The sequence below is a fragment of the Labrus bergylta genome, chromosome 19 (genome assembly GCF_963930695.1).
Source record: "Labrus bergylta chromosome 19, fLabBer1.1, whole genome shotgun sequence".
NCBI classification, from domain to species: Eukaryota; Metazoa; Chordata; class Actinopteri; order Labriformes; family Labridae; genus Labrus; species Labrus bergylta.
This window is the reverse complement of record NC_089213.1, coordinates 15659527-15677663: the sequence shown is the minus strand read 5'-3', so window position 1 is coordinate 15677663 and position 18137 is coordinate 15659527. Positions and strand designations below refer to the sequence as shown.

The 18137-nt window shown below is 40.5% G+C and overlaps 1 protein-coding gene across 6 annotated transcripts in view; it reads left to right on the top strand.

Annotated features, from left to right (window-relative positions):
• adgrb2 (adhesion G protein-coupled receptor B2) overlaps positions 1-18137 on the top strand; it is a 229502-nt gene that overhangs the window by 61020 nt on the left and 150345 nt on the right. For all 6 annotated transcript variants that reach the window (XM_065947887.1, XM_065947888.1, XM_065947893.1 and 3 more), the window contains exon 2: positions 7574-8477. In XM_065947887.1, the coding sequence (XP_065803959.1) occupies positions 7589-8477 (889 nt within the window). In that variant the 5' untranslated portion in view covers positions 7574-7588. The remainder of the gene's footprint in view (positions 1-7573; positions 8478-18137) is intronic.

The following is an 18137-nucleotide window of genomic DNA, read 5'->3' as shown; positions in this document are numbered from 1 at the left end:
TGCACGTTTTTGTCTTTATTCCCACGTGATCTTGTAGTTCTCCAGTGATGTGCTTACAGCTGATTATGATTGCACTTCCGCTGTGCTCCAGAAACGGACCCAGTGGGGCAGGGCGCACGCCGTCCGACGGAGCAAAGACCTTGGTGCTGACGGAAAGCAGCCCGCATGGAGTACAGCAATGTGGGAATTGGCAGTTAGCTCATCGTATTGGTCTTTGGGTGGTTGTTGCTTGTTGATGATGTACAACACTTCAATCTTGCTTGGGACTAACAAATCACCGGACTTCTTTAAGAGTAATAATCTCTGTTCAAATACTTCACTTGTGTCCTTTTGTTTTGAGTTCTAGGCCTTTATTTACGGTGTACCCAACTTGATATTTTCAATTTACAATAACGGGATTACACGTTGACCTAACTCTGCAATTCATGGTGGCAACACAGAGCCCCTTTGTCCCTGATATATAATGCATTTTCTTCATTCACCTCCACTGTGGTCTCAGGTGCATTTCGATTGGAATCGCAACCTGCCATCACATGCTTGAAAACTGTATAACTGTTGCACAGTTTCCTGTAAAAACCTCTGTATGTCATGTGTTGACCCAGTCCTGCACTGGATTTCATATGCACAATTAATTCCCTACTCAGTTTCATCACACACTTATGATTTATGCCTTGTTCTCCCATCACCACACGTCACATGTCACATGTCACATGTCACATGTCACATGCCACGCTGACATGAGTGTATGAATATGTATGGGAGCATGCATGTGTGTGTGTGTGTGATGTTAGCGTACACCATAACCTGCAGAAAGAAAATGTCCTTTGCCTGAGGGGTTTAGTAGTGCTGTCTCTTTTCACAGCATGAGATGCTCTCTGCCTGGCTGCCATTTGTTAATAACTGATAAGGCAGAGTGAAAAGCACTGACTTGATGGTACACTGGAGTGAGCTTGATAAAAGGACAAACAGAATACTGACTTCTAAAAATGTCAACCGGGCTTAATCACTCCAACAACATTTGGTTTGTGGTTTACATCCAAAAGATCACATCAAGATAAAAAGACTGAAAAAGAAGCAGACGTGGCTGTGTGTCGGTGCGTGTAAATAAATTAAGTTTTGCTTTGAGGATGGCTGAGATTTGTGAAGGGTTGAAGTCAAAGATGAAACGGGTAAGAAGTGAGGATTTTTCTGTTGGAACATGTAGCGAGAAGATGAACATTTTCCGACTGGATCATCAGTAAGATATATACTTCAAACACAGGCTTGAATGAGTTAGCCTTCAAACATGTGTGGCATGTGCAAGAATGTGCATGGATAAGTCAGGGTGCATTGTTGGCACGTGTGAAAGCTCACACAAGGCCCACATGCTGATCTACACTGAGGACTGCAAATGAGAGAAATACTCCACATCAATAAATCAGACAATAGAATTCTCCACCACAGTGCACTTAGATGTCTGTGCTTAGAATGAGAGATTAGGGTGGAGGCAGAGGCAAAGAGGAGGGAACCAGAATGAGATAAGAGAGGGTGTCAGCCCCACAGTAATGCATTTCCCCAAACACAAGCACCCTACCCAGGGATATTATTAGGTCTATAGTGCCCAAAAGCTATTTCACTCTATTATTTCTCCAGAACATGAAGGCTCATGGGAAAGTACTTGAGGTTTAGTGCATGAATTGCTTCTCATCTAGCACATTTTTTATTGAATAAGAATGTATTTACTTTAGGGATGTCAAAGAATGACATTTTTTCAGTGTGCTCAAGCGCAGAAAAATTGCGATGAATTACATTTTTAATCACATGTTTGAAATTCCAGTAGTCTGCATTTCTAAAATAAGTTTCTGTTACAAAATAAAAGCATTATTTTGTATTTTTGCACTGTCTTAAGCTAAGGGTTCTTTACTTCCTGTTCAGATACAGATCTGCTTTTATTTTGAAAGAAAATACAGAATTTGTGATAGACTGAAGGTTACACCATTAATTTAGGTTATAAGGAACTTGTTATGGATGGAAAAGTAAATGAAAACAGTGAAAACGACGGTAAAAAAGGTGAAAAGTTTGATGTCAAGTTTTTTAAGTTTTTAAGTTCTTAAATCATTCATAGGCACAGGTATGTTGTTCTTTGCCATCACTGTTGGAGATGTTGCTTTGAGTGCAGTGGCTTACTTACGGTGGGCCTAAAGGGACAAAATAGTATGGGATTAATGTGATTAAAAAAGAAGGAATTTTGGACATTAGTTTCATCGCCGTCAACGGGTTAATGCAGCCCTAATTTACTTATATGAATGAAATGCCAGTCAATGTTCATGGTCCCACAAGCATCAAAATGACCATTGTGTTTGAGTTGGGCTCAAGCAGCAACATCCAGTTTTAAAATATGAATCCAATGTCCAAAAAAAAACTACAGTTCCTTGAGTGTCAACTTGAGGCTGGCTCAAAAGGCAAAAATTGGGGATAACTCTAACCCTAATAAAATGGCCATTTAAGTAAATAAAAAGAAAGCTGTTTTGGTCATTTTTTTCTTTGTTCCTAAAAATGGTAATGGGCAGGGGGGTTATGTAACTCAACCATTGCCATTTTTATTTCATTTATTTAATCATTTTTTTCATTAATGTGTCAGGCTCATTTTGAGTGAAGGTAGATTATTCTAACTCATCTGTTAGACATCGTCATAGATTCAACTTATTGTGGCTTCTGTGTTGTTTGGGGCAAATTCTCCTCATCAAAAACTTGACACATAACACGACTGTCTGTGTGGGTTATAGAATGAACTGGCTGTCCAAAAAGTCTGACCTCTTGGACAGTGAGACTGCAGATTCTAAAAACATAGATAAAAAAAAAACACCTTTTGTTTTTTTGGAAGCCAGCAGTTATTCACAAGGGACTTAATAATTAGTTTCAAACAAGTATATGGTGGGGTATGAACAGTATGAATCATGAGGTGTAACATTAACTCTAAAGAATGAGATCCTTAAACCTCGCTGTTTTATAATTTGGACATTCTAAGAATTTATTTGGTAGTTCCATGACATTTTGGCATTTTGACACAGCTAGATATGATCCTGATAAAGCCTTTCAGCATGCATAACAAAACTCAGGGGCTTCCATAGACAGGTACAGATAATAGAATAATTTGATATAGTTTCCAGTTGTTTTTACCAACATGGAGAATTTGCAGGCTCACAGTGTGTGGAGAAAAAAACAAAAACAAATACAAACATTCTTTCAAGCCATTCCAAAAGCTGAATAAATGGGTGCGGAGACGGGTCACATATTTCACTTTTTTTACTGCAACTAGCGACAAAGACTTGCAAAGTTTCTTCTCTGAAAGTAAAGCACTCAAAACACACGGGATGTTTTTAAGCAAACATTAAAACTTGATGCCATCGTAGAGTATCATGAATATTTGGAATTATCCCTTATGTGGGCTCAGTGATACTTTCAGAGCCTTGATAGTAGTTTAGAACTGGAGTGTCCCAGTACTGTTCTCTCTCCTGCATGAATTTTACAGTGAAAAAAAAAAAAAATTAGATGAGTCATATTGTCACTTCAGTGCATTAAAAAATGAAAACGGAGCCGAGAGGAGAAAATCAGAAAGAGAGAGAGAGTGGGGGATGGGGGGGGGGGAAGTGACAGGGAGTGAGGGATATACATATTTTGCCATCCTTGGTGATAACATTAATGTCAAGGTGGAAGGGGGAAGGAAGACATCAAAGCTAATGAATATTTATGGATGCCCACAGTAAAGTGCTGTTTTAGAGTGAAGTGGGACAGAATGGCCTCATGAAGACAGCACTTTAGGGCCTACTCTTGCACAGACTGTGGCTCTATGAATATTCATTGTTCATTGTCCCAAAAACAATTTGCTTAACGCTTTGGACTTCTTATCATCCGTATAATGTGCGCAAGATTTTACCTATGCATGGGTTGGCCTATAATGCTAATTATTTGTACTTTTGATGTATGTGGCATAATAAACTTTCTGACATTGTACTAAAGGTTTCCATATGCATCAGCCTATTCTCCTGAGTTCCAGTTGGGATCAAGCGAATCTGTTTGTCAGTCTCTGTACAACACTATACATGCATTTCTGGATGTTATAATTCAGTGACACATTGCCAGCAAGACATGTGTCATAGTCGGTGTGGAGGATGTATCACATTATATATGTTTGAAAGTATGAGATTGTGCTCCAGTGGCAGAGTCTATAACCCTTTCATATGTAAGACAGCATGATGTCCTTTGGGCATATTTCACAACATGCTACATTAGCCATCCCTCAGCCCTAACTGTGCAACACATTTGTCAAGGTGTCACCACAGCCGGAGCCAGTGCTATTTAAAAACGTCTTATGTCAAATGTTTTACTGGGGAATATGTGAATGATGTAAAAAAATAAATAAAAAAAAAACAGATCCAACAGTACCCCTTAATACTCATAATAATAGTAACTAAAGGAAAGTACAAAGAAGGGAGGGAAAGGTCAGTAAATAAAAAAAAAGAGATAAAAAAAACAATCCATGACCTCATGGTGACAGCTTCAGTGCCTGCAAATCTGAGCTGATCGAAACATGTGGTGTAAAATCATTCTTGGGCATGACAGTAACCACCTTTGTATTGTGCATTTGTATTTTTGTCATATGATTTTCCATTTTTACACAATAACCAAATGTGCATAATTTGCTAAAGCACAAATGAAGTGGAATTCATGTATTTTCCAATTAAACTTACACATTATGTGCACCAACATTTACATTGCAAGTCTGGTACCAAAACTAAATACCTGAGAAAACATTAGGCATGCAAAAACACACACAAAAAAATAGAAATAGAGAAAGGTTAATTCAAACTGAAAAAAGGAAGAAAAAAAACATAGCCTTAGACATTGTCACTTTTTCCCAGTGAAAAGCATGATTCAAGTCCAGGAAATTAATGAATCCAAAATCAAATCTAAGCAGAAGATCTTAATATAGCAACTTGCAAAACACCCTTCCACCTCCAGCATATTTGGCTCCTTCCAATGGGAACACCTCCTTATTAGGCACTGCCTTGCTGCTGTTTGGTTTGGCAGTTCTGCTTTTCAGCATTGGAGTGAAATATTAGCAGAGAAACCAACAAGTGACAATCATGTTACACAATAGAAAACAAATTATTTGTTAGAAATAGTCCCTATTTAATCTTTTTACAAAACATACTGTGTGCTGATCTCTGACTCACCAGGATATGTGTTTTTGGTGTTAAATTCACTACGCTGAGTCATGCTATGCTAACATTGCAAAGATGTCTTTGTTGGCCTGATGTAATACATTAAGAGTGAGGCTGTGTCCCTATCTCTTTAGAGACCCAGCTAACCTCTGGAACCTATATAATAAGAAAGATGATAACTCTCTACATCACTCCTCTTTCATATCCTGCCCATCCTCAGTCATGTTGTGTTTCTAGCCATCATTAATGGCTCCCTCCCTCAAGCCTCTTACTGTCTGACTGTTGTAGGGTCACCTCTTGACATAGTGAAGTAAGCACTGTTCCTATAGTCTCAGCTCTTACCCAGGCCCTGTGGACTAGGTGTCAAATGCTGGCGAGCCTTCACAGACTTACATAAATCCTGTGAAGTGCAGGCTACTGCTGTGTTTCATTAACCTAGGCCTTGGGGAAAGGGAGTACCTGCTGTAAAGTCGCACACATGCTTCATACAGAGGCTCTTACACGTTTAATAACCTTGGTTGGTGCGATCATGAAGACGCAAATTGAAGCAATCAGGCAAACAAAGGACATATTGATGTTTAGCTAGTGCGAAAAAAAAGTGCCTTGTTTTTTTGTAAACTTCACAAAAAACAGCAGGTCTAATCTCTAACCTGAGCCATGTAGTCCTCTTCAATGCAGTATGTTATTTTGAAATCAGTGTGTTCAGTTCAATATTTCTTTTCTGTCCTTCCCACCCCCTGCGTTATTCAGCTTTCCAGTTGACACACTTGCATATTTAGCATGGGAAGTAAAAAGGCAAGGCAAAAGACAAGCCAATGCTAATGCTAATCTCTATGCAATAAACTGTATTGATAAAACATATCTCATGCTACATTCCCTTTCAAACCACGTCAGCTGAATTGGATTGATAAGAAAGGGCTAAGTGAGCAGTCATTTACACTAGTGTAGCACATCCCCTGACCCAGAGTCTTACTATGCTAAGGGAAATGTAGTCCCATTCAATGTTTCAGGTGTACCACTTTGATAGCTCAAGGTCAAGGTCAAGTTAAACTTTATTATCCCCGAGGGGCAATTTGCTTTAGAGCTGTATGTTTATTGAGTTTAGCAAGGTTGTCTGTTAGACTATTTTGGTGGCTTTCAGGCTGCTTATAATATGAGAAAAATATCTGATGAAACTTATTTTACTTTAGGAATAGAACGAGTAACAGGTACTGTATATGATATATGTTGTAAGTATATGTAGAGTCAGCCAATCAACCAAATGGTGGCATTAAAGCATGATGCTGCCAAAAAAATGGCCAAATAATAAGCTGACAATTACAATTATGATATCACAATCAAGTAAATGTATCATATTTAAGCCATAAAATGTCAAACTAACAACTGTACTGATTTAAGCCAACTGACAGAAAATAAGCTATTGTGTCCAAATGTGTTATCATTTCCATTTACTCAAATACCGCATTCATTGGGTTAAATCATTACAACATAATATCTGGTGGAGAAAAACCCAAATGTGCTGTAGTTTTGCAAACTATTTCTTAAATCCAGTATATAAAGTTTTGTCTCGGTTGACACTTAATGTTGCAGGGAGGCTTATGTTGTTTTTCAGAGCCTGGTGATACTTTTATCAAAGTTGTCTGGGTATCATGTTATGAGGTTATCGATAAGAGTGGTTCAAACATTTCCCGTCTCCCACACATCCTCCTCAAACTGCATTTATGCAGAGCCACTCAAAAAATCCCAGGTGATGGAGCAGACACAAGTGGCGTATAAAAATGTAGTGGATATTGAAGTGGTTTCAAGCAAAAATACTAAAACACAGTACGCTGTATATAGCGTTTTGTCATCAGTGTGTTAGTATTGTGTGAGTCAAAATCAGGCTGTTGGCGGACCCTCACTGTGTCGGTGATGGTAATAGTTTGCCGGAGCCTTGGGGGAGCTGCTCAGCAGGCGATGCTGTGTGTGTGTTTGTGTGCACATAACAGCAGGAAAGGGTAGAGCAGGCCCCACAGTGCATGTCTCAACAGCCAAGTCATCAACCTTTTTAATCCAGCCCAGCAGGGATGTGTTTGTGTTTTTGACAGTGCGTGTGTGTGTGTGTGTGTGTGAGTGTGTGTTTGAGGAAGAACTTCATGACAACTCCTGCCATAAACTTGGCTGTGTTATACTCTGAGGCAAGATGTTAGTCTGTCCAGAAATATTTCCAAACGTGAACATCTTGATTCCGAACAGGAACATTGATTAACTCTTGATTTGTCCATATTGTGTTCTTTTTTTTCAGGCTCGGTTTGAAGATATTGCCTTGTGTGTCTCATTCACAGCTCCATCTAACACTCAGCTCTTCCATTTTCTTTTTTGTCTTCCAGGACGAATGTCATAGGATGAACACTGCTGGTGGGGTGTGTCTGTCTGTGCTGTCCTCGCTCCTGGCTGTGGCTGGGGCCCTGGCTGCCTTGTCTGCCCTCACTCTAGCTCCTCTCTCTGCCCTGGCTGAGGCCGCCTATGGGGCTGCCGACGGCATCCCCAGCAATGGGGCAGAGGGCGCCCCATCACACGTCTCCTCATCATGCTCCAGCCTTGTAGCTGGTGTGCTCTATGGCTCTTTCTCCCTAAGGGAGCTCTTCCCCTCGAGGGCGCCGGGCTGTTCCTGGTCCCTGGAAAACCCTGATCCCACCAAGTACTCCCTCTACCTCCGCTTCACTCGGCACCCTGTCATCTGCAGGACACACGCCCCCATGCTACTGTCCCTTGACCATCACCAGGCCAATCAAAGTTGTCCCCATCATGTACAGACAGCTACTGCCAGGGATCAAGAAGTCATTGATCTGTGTGGCAGCCAAACCAACTCAGATGGACCATACTCCTTCCTACAGTTTGATAAAAACTTTGTCCAACTATGTCTAACCAGACATCCAGCTGCAGATGAGCCTCAGGTTACGAAGGATTTGCTGGAGTTAAGATTGGTGGAGGTGTTACTTATAAACAATGAGAACTCCAGTCAGTTTACCTGTGGCGTGCTTTGTAGATGGTTCGAGGAATGTTTACGCACGGGACACAACGGAGACCAGGAGATTTCGGATGGAGATGGGTGTGGAATGACCCAGACAGGATGTATCTGCCCAAACCACAACATCATGGCACCGCCCGTACCATTACTTCCCGAGACGCCTCACAGTTTCAGCAATGGTTCGGTATTTCCAGACGACTGCTGCGTCACCGAGCTGCATTCCAATGATGCGATCGCCATAGCACCCAGAGACGTCCGACAAGGTAGGATTATGACACATAAGCACACCAATTTAGTACCCCGTTTCCCAAGGCTCATACAACAATCAACTCACTTTTAAGCAGTTGTCTACTGTGTACCCATTGCTACCCAGCTTGCAGTAACGACAAACAGACCAGAAAACTTTGCCCTGTTATCCTGCTTTTTGATGCCACCTCAGGGAGGTCACGAGCCTCCACTTGACAGAGAATGTATTATTTGAATTTTGTTTGTTGGCCTTTAATTAAAAAACGAAGCAGTTCAAAGGGAGACCATTAAACCTCCCATCAAAAGATTTGTAAATGACTTTCAGTATTTCAGCCGTCTGATCTATATTTTAGAGATCTCCCCATGTGGCCAAGAGGTGTGGCTCATGGACCTCAGTTTGCATGCTGCACATAATTGTGTGTTTATCTGTGTGTGTGCGTGTGCGTGTGCGTGTGTGTGTGTGTGTGTGTGTGTGTGTGTGTGAGAAAGAGAGAGAGTGAAACCATCTGTTGACAATGTTAAGGCACGATCAGATTTGACACCAATGCACACATATGTGCACATGGTCATTCATACATCAGTGGGTTGGACACGAAGCTGATGATCCCGTTGCACAGTAACACATGGGAATATGTATGCATTTCTGCATCTGAATGAATCTGTCTGAGTGTTCATTGTGTGTACCGGGCCTTTAAAGGACATAGAAAACTGCTTTAATCATACAAAGCTTGATAAGGGCTTACCAAAGCTTTATTAACCTTTATTCTAGTTCATCGCACTGCTACAACAGTAGTTTCTTTGAAGTAGATCAATCTAGACAAGAGAAACAATGTGTTTTTCGTCTTGTAGTTCCAAGAATGATGTAATCATATTCCTCAGGCACGTTAGCAAAATGAACAGCACTAATTAGAGACTGGCCATCACTCTTCTTATTGTAAGGCCCTTCGAAAACACACTAACATACACACTCAGGGCTCAAGGGAAAGTGTTACCTCGCTGACGGGAAGGTTATCTTTCACTGGATTTAATCAGCAGAGAGGTTGTTATCATTTAATAAACTCCGAGCGGGGGAAAGGGAGGGGCAGAGCAGAAGCGATAGGGAGAATCTCCCACCAGGTTTGAGTCACACTGAAGCACTGTTTCTTTAGATGAAAGCAAAACGAAAAGCGCAACTCCAAAATTTGAGGCCTCAGTGTGAGGGTAATTCTTGACATATGCCAATTGTCTGGAAGCTCTGTTAGTTTTTTTTTTTTTTTTTGCATCTCACCTCAAAGCCACTGATGATGCACACATTCTCGCTTAGCTGCTGGTCACTCAATGTGCAATGACTCACAACTCACACAGATTACAGTGAACCTTAGAGAGACCCTTGATGAGAAGACGCCCTGAAGTAGTGTGTGCAAACCTTGGTGTGTGCAGAGTTGTCTTTTTCTTACCAATTCCCCAATGTCCTAATTACCCTATAATATCAGATATACTGTAAACCCAACATCAAGCTGTCAGAGAGAGAGAGAGTGTGGGGGATCTCGCCTCCATCCTGTTTCCCTCTCCTGTCCCATTTCTGTATTCACTGAAAGACAAACACTTGCGCCCTCGCTGAGTCAGAGACTCTTGAAAACAAAGCTTTTATGCTTCCCACATCACTCCCCATCTCCTTCTCTTAGGCCTTTTTGTTTCGACTCTGCCCCCCTACATGCAGCTCTTCATTTCCACTGTAGACATTAGAGGCTTTTCCTTTTTGAGTCAAGTTGAAGGAAGGAATATGTAACGCCCGTAAGACACATGTCATGTAATCACAACATTCTGGTAATTCTAGCAAAGGAGCATTGGCACAATACCCCACCAAACATCCCCTCAACTAACAAATTCAGCAGCTTTAAAGTTTACTCAAAGCTGTATAACAGAAGGTACATGGGTCATCCGATACATTTTAATAATAAAACTAGATATTTATTCTTATGTACCTTTTATTCATGATAACCTTTTTGATAAGCTCTAAAACAATTTACAAATATGTTTTAGAGTGTCTGTAGAATTGTGATGTGGCAACACAATGTCCAATGTCAAGCCAGCTGTGCCTTTGAATTGAAATATATTGAATTTAATTGCTTTTCATTAAATGTCCTTTAACAGAGCACACTAACCTTCTAAGGCTGAGCAATCCTCATAGAGACAGTCACTGATGTTTTTATGACTTCTGCTAATCACAGTGGCCTACCAGTTTTACAGTCAATCTTGATCATCACAAAGAAGCATAATGCTCCTTTGTGATGATCGAGATGAACTGTAAAATGCATGAGATGGTAAGGTTAGGAATTTAGGGTTGGTTGATCCTGGGAGCAAGGTGTGCATGTTGACCCTGAATAAGGTAATGTTGACCTGGTAATGACATGTAGAAGAGGACCGAGACAGGAGCACAAAAAGTGGAACATGTTAAAGGGTGACATTCCAGATGTTGGTCAGAGGAGTATATCAACCTTGCTAGTGTTGCCTTTAAAGAGAAAGCTTCTGTATGCCCTTCTCCTCAGCTGACTATTAAACCAGCCAGCTGAAGTTGTTCTCTGTGTATGTCCAGCATTTCATCATCACTGTCCAGAAATCGTTCATATCGGAGACAAAAGCTAGAGATATGGTTGTGAGTGTAATCACAATATTAATTTCTGTGCCTGGACAGTCACTGTTGATTAAACAATACCCAAAAAGCATGAAATGTAGATTAAAAGCCTCAGCATTACGGCTTTCTATTACGCCAGTCTTTATCTTTATGAAATATCAATACACCTTATGGCACTGAGGTAATATTTTTGTCTTTTGAGGAGTTTAATTATGCATAATTCCCTTATAGAAATACTGATAAGCAAGTAATTAACTTTAATTTATGTGGATGGTGTTTTTGCCTCCAAACTAGATGGACTGTAAAATTATATATCTTCTTTTCTGGACAATACTCGGGCCCAGTTTTTATCTGCCCAATTACATTGAGCTGTAATGGGTCGTCCCATACTGACTGACCTTCACTAAGCTTATTGTATTATTTCTGTATCGGCAAAATCCCCCCCTGCAGGCCTCTCTGCCTAAAACTGAGGAATGGTTTTTCTCGAGGATAATGCATCTTTATTATGGGGTGTGCATGACAGGAACAGTGGCCAAATTACCTTTGGCATGGCATTCGGTGACCTGAAAGGACATCACTTTTCTGCACCATAGAATCTGTCAATAATTAAGAAGAGGCCTATTTGTACTGGTTACTCCCAAATGGAGCATAAAAAAAGGATTCATTTTTTTATAAGTAGACCTGTAAATGATTTGCTCTCTGATGTCTGTACTGTGACATCGTATTTGCAATCCACGTGTATATTTTTAATTTTCGGCAGAGAGGTCCTTTGGGTCTTTGTCCATCAAGTATATGAATGTATTACCTTGTGCCACAAAACAGATTTGAACCACGTATCTATGTAAAACAGGGTTAAACAAATGTTGTCTCATTTCCATATAAATTGGGTATTAAGGGGGCAAGGCAAGCAGAGTTATGCTATATAAAACAAGTTTGCTATATCATTCCCGCTTATTTACTTAGTGAAGATATATTTCCTTGCTTTAAATTTGCATGGAGGTGTGTGTGAAATGCGTGACTTTATACGTTTATCTCTCTGCCTTATATCAAACTCAAAAGACGTTCTGATGCAAAAATGATCTTGTGTCTGACAAGCTTCCAGCCATACACACACTATATTTATAACACACAATATACTTAAACAGGGGCTGCAAGTTGATGCAGTGGTTGGCGTTGTTGCATCACAGCGACAAGGTTCCTGGTTTGAATCCCTGCCTGACAGGTGCCTCTCTTTGTGGAGTTTGCATGTTCTCCCCGTGCATGCATGGGTTCTCTCTGGGTACTCCGGCTTCTGCCCACAATCCCAAGACATGCTCGTTAGGTTAAGTGGTGACTTTACATTACCCGTAGGTGTGCCTGTGATTGTGGCTGGTTGTATAGACTCAAGCCGCCTGCGACCATGAATAAGCGGTAAAGATAATAGATGGATACACCCTTTCAAACAGCTCTGGTGCCTCACAGGTTGAACAAAAATTGTCAGTGAATTTTTTATCACAGGTGAACGGATCAGTGCGTAATGGGAAAAAGAAAGCTAAGTAAGAGATGTTTTATTTACATGCCATAACCAAGTGAGTAGAATGGCATTTTTTAAGTTTCAGGAAAGTCCTGAGACTGTCTTATTAAACTTCTGAAAGGTTACCTCAGTCCAACTAAATAACATTCAGAAGGAACAGAGAAAGAAAAACATGCCTCAAAGCACTTTTGCACACATCTAATTCTAGGCTCATACTCTTGCTACTTTTGGCCAAATAAAGTTTCAAGCACTGTACTTGACCTGTGCTGCATAGTTACATAGATACACAAAAGGTCAACTCACAGCACATTCCAACACTTGACTGACATGGTTAAAATTCAAAATTTCTGCCTTGCTTATGATGCAAGTTGTAGAAACCATGTTACAGAACCTCCAACATTCCCACACACATTCCAACCTTTTTTTCTTTCTTTTGAGCTCCTGTGACGAGTGACTGACTGTCAGGTCTGCTGGAAAGAAAGACAGGAAAAAAGAAAGTTCCCCAGTGGTTCGCCTGTCAATCAAACCACATCATAACCAACATGGAAAGTGTTTGAAGCAGAAACAAACACACCGCTGTGTATCACCTACTCATCTGCACTAATTTTCTGCTCCTCAGCATGGTAACATTTTCATCGTATTGATCCTGGTATTATCTCTCCCTCCCTCGCTCTTCAAATATCTCACTTTTTCTTTCAGCCTAAATGAACCAGTAACTACATATTCAGTTGCTGGTTGATTTTCTGCTAAACTCCTCTGCCTGACTGGTAACCAGAAAAAGTGCTCTTACTGCCCTTACAAATGCAGCATGAAGTACCAACTCCACTGTATTTTGGACTACCTACTGATTTCAAATAAGGACCTTGGAATGTTCTAGAAAGAATGAAAGCAAGCATTAACCCTTTTGAAAAGGTTGGATTAAAAGGTTTTTGTACATTTCTGTAGCAGTGCTATTCGAAAAGGATAGAATAACAATAATGAGAATAAGGAATCTTTATAAAAATACCTACAATAGCAGCATTAATGTAAAATCAAAATGAAGGACACTGTAGATATAAGGTCACAATATAAAAGGATAAATAAAGCGCTCAAAATGCCATTGAGTGATTCCATTGAAATTGGCTGTGATGTGGATATAGACGGTATTCTAAAGACTTAAATTGAGAATCAGGGATTTAACCTTTTTCAAAGTCGAGTTTTTCTTCTGATTGAAATGTTTGCATGCAAAGCAATGTGGGTAAAAATAACCTCAGTGTAAATATTTCATGAAAAACAGTAGATACAGTAGTGGTGGAACTCAGGTCCTCATGTGGAGGTGCCAAGAATTAGATCAAAGACCGGAGAGGGGGCCTTTAGTTACTGTGATCCTTCTCTCTGAAACAAACTACCTGCTGACCTGAGGGTCCATCACTATTGTCTCTACTTTTAAAGTAAAACTCAAAACCTATCTACTCTCCCAAGCATACCAATAGTTACTTTTTGTATGTGTGTGTATGTGTATATGCTCACTTGTGTGAACTGATGTTTGCTTTGAAGGGATTGGTTTGCTTTGAAGGGATTGGTAGATTTCCAGAAACAGCATTAACTTGTACGTCAGGACAGTGTTACCAGTGCAATTAAAGACTATGTTCTTTTGTACGAACTTCAAAACATCAAAAGGAGTCCTATGATGTGATGCTGACGAAACCCTTGTTGGTCTTTATCAAATATTTATCCAATATGCTATCAACTACATTTTTCTCTTTCCCCCCCTCAGTTTGATATGTCAGATATGGAAGATGTATCCACTCACAAGTAGTTCAACATTAGGAATGGCTCAATAAGGATCATTCACATGGGCTTATATGTTGACATAAATGAGCTCCTGCTTGCCGTAGCATATGTTAGCAATCCACTGCACTGCTAGCATAACAGCTGATATGTCATTAGGGGGGTCGGTGCTGTGATCTGGACACATAATGTCGAGCTCCTTATTGCATCACTTCTGCTTCAGTCACCATTAGAGTAAAAGTGCACTGCGACGTCAGATCTACCTTATAATGCTTGTATAGGCTTCTTAAGGTTATCAGCTGTGATAGGTTGTAAAGACATCTCGTTTGTGCAAAGAATATCTTGGACATTATTGTTCTCAATCTGCATCAATCATTCATGGGGGAAATTACACCATCCTCTCAGTGTTGGCTCATCCATCATGCTGCAAGCCACCACTGCTGCTGTCCTGTAATTTAATTAGTTTGCTTGCACGCATTAACTTGTGGCTGCAAAACGGAAGCTTCTGTCTTCTAAGTCTTGTTTTTCAGAGTGGGGTGAATGTTGGTTTATTTCCTTTCTTAACTTTTTGCTTATCATGGTATGATTTAAAGAGTTTGGTATCACTGCAGCAAAACCTAAATTAAAAGCGCCTGAGGCTAAGATTACAGTATGCTTAGCAATGCAATTAAACAATTTAATTAAAAATGTAATTACATGGAATATTAATTAATTACTTGTAATAAAAAAGTATGTGTATTTACATTAATTAATGAGCTAAAATGTGGTTAAAGTTACTCCAAGCTAGCTTGGAAAAGTGTCTTTGGCTACTAAAAATTGATTAAAGGCTGAAACACTCTGGGGCAAATACACTAAGAATAGATTGCAGCTTATATAGCATCATGGATATCAATCAATTACCACCATTATTTCCTCGGTCTCAAGTTCCTATTAACAAAGCGTTTTCAATCATGATATTCACACGCAAACACGCCCATAAAATTGTCCTACTCCAGTCAATTTAAATTTGGTTTTGCATTTAATTATGGAGAGAAACTAGCTGCATTTTCACTCGCCACTCAACTCAGAGCTCATTTCTGTCCACATATTGGTAGGTGGTGAGCTGGGAGGGGAGATTGGTTTACCTGTATGTGCTCAGGTTTAGCTTCAGACATCTCTGGAAGGATACAATGCTTCATTATAATTACATTTTTTTATGTTAAAGGTTGTTTTTTATTTATACTGTTTTGGCCATTTTTGCCTTTATTAGATAGGACAGCTTAAGAAAGAGAGAAAGCATTGGGAGGAGGGAGCGAGGAACAACATGCAGCAAAGGGATGATGTCGTATTCGAACCCACCACCACTGCCACGAGTAATATAGCCTCTGTACATGGGGCACGTGAAATAACCGCTAGGCTATCCGGCGTATGGTTAAAATTATTTTTACAGACCTTTCTTCACAGACAATGTGGAATTGTTGTCATTATCACCAGAAGGTTTGAGTGTGACAACTGAAGCCCTGTTACCACCAAAGTCTCAGCAGACTCATTTTTTTCCACCTCACTGTGTGTGGCTGTTAGCACGAGTCTTTAGTACAGGACATTGGAAGCTTTTTTAATGAGGCTCATTTACAGAGAAGGGGGTCAATTTTGTGCCAAACAAATTCACAAAAAAAAACTCATTTAAATATGTGCAAACAGCACCGGAGCACACAGACACTGTTTGCTCTGCAGCCTATTTTAGGGAGCATTTAACCCCTTTGCATGTCATTTGTCTTTTTGTCTCCTATTTAGAGGTTTAGCAGCCAAAAAAAAGCCACACACGCATTTAGTGAATCAGGCACTCTGGACCCCTTGTCCTCCAAAAACACTTGTTTCCAAGTGGCAGCTGTATTAAATCATATCTGAGCAATTGATGTATTTTTTTTGGTCATCATTTTAACAATGTGCACTGTTGTGCAAATTAAAAAAAAAAAGTTCTATGTAGGTAATCAGCTGCATTTGTAATAACGGCATAACCAGCAAACAGTCCCTGAACAATTATTACCATTCACTAAAGTAATCATGAGTATTTCCTTTTGAGAATGTGTATTGTTTCATGGATAAAGCGTGACAACATTTGAAGCGCTGAGGGACTCTAAGAGATGCCTCCAACACCCAGGAGCAATCTGGCTCCGAGCTGTCACAACACATCCAGGTCACGGTGTTGTTATGTCCAAAGTGTTACAGAGGCAGCAATGCAAAGGAGGTGGTACTGTTTTTACTGCAGGTTTTTCTTTCTCTTTCTTCCCCCCCCCCCCCTCTCCCCCTTATATACACTATCTGACATCAATCAGCCAGAAATAGTTTTCATTCTTTTTCCAGCACCAGACTCTGTGCATAAAACTTAAGTCCAGTCTTCATGTTACTCCTATAATGAAAAATTGCATCTATGCATTTCTATTACATCATCTAACACCTGATTTTAAAGTCAATGACATTCTTGCCTGTATGTCATATTGCAGGTTCACAAATGTTTCACTGCATGGCAAGCCTGCATATTTAGAATACAAGCCTCTAAATCAACGTCAGCCCGTTCTTCTTGGACCTGGTCTTGTCTTGATTCAGGTTTATGTTCCATTGTCAAATTGTCCTGCAGGTCTGCTTTGTCACGGGACACCTGCCTCGCTCCCTTGACAGGCAGACCTCCCTGTGGTATAATCTGTGCAGACACTCATACACTCAAATGCACACGCAAGCCTAAATATGTTGTGTTTTATGATGGAAAGGAAGAGGGGGTAGAGCGAGACAAAGACAGAGAGAGAGAGAGAGAGAGAGAGGACAGGGATTTGGACAGAACTCTTGGGACTAGATCACCCTGCACTGAGCAGGAGCCACTGTTCCGTCACTTAAGAATGCATGCACATATAGGCTTATACACACACCTACACACACAAAGACATCTACACACACACACACATACACACGCACACAACGCTCATCCCATCCTTGTGGAATACTATCTGCTTCCTGGTAATTAGAGCAGAGAGAAGTGTGTGTTTTTGTGTGAGTGCATGGTTGAGGGAGGTGTTTATTTTTTCACACTGTGCTGGCATCCAGTACATACAGGTGTTTTACTAACCTTTAACTCTCACAATAACACACACACACACACACACACACACACACACACACACACACACACACACACACACACACACACACACACACACACAGTGAAAAATGTACACATGCCCCAATGTATGACAAAGAGTAATTGCGTGCTGCGCAACACAGTCGCTGTGAATTTTCCTAAAATGAATGAAACAGAGCTGCATGGGTCTGGATATGTGTGTAAGTGTGTGTGCTTGTGGTGTGTGTGTGCGTGTGTGGGTGAAGGACTGTCTGCTCAGGGTGACTGTGAGAGGATTAGTATTCTGTGCTCATGAGCTATGGCTCTCTCTGTGAGAGCACTGAGCCCCTTTATGCTCCAGCAAAGGCCTGACACACCATACAGACAGAGACACACACACACACACACACACACACACACACACACACACACACACACACACACACACACACACACACACACACAACCTTGTCATTTATATCCATTCCCGTTTTCTCAACAGATCTCTTCGGATCAGTATGGATTTGTAGACCGTCTGGCCCTGGCTGTATTTCAACAGCAATGAAACACAGGCCAACTTCCTGTTGATGCTATTAAAAGTGTCATGAATCAAAAATATAGGAAGACTTATAGTGTGTACCTTCCAATAAATAGACCTCTCTGTCCCACTGCATCAACCACAACAGGGG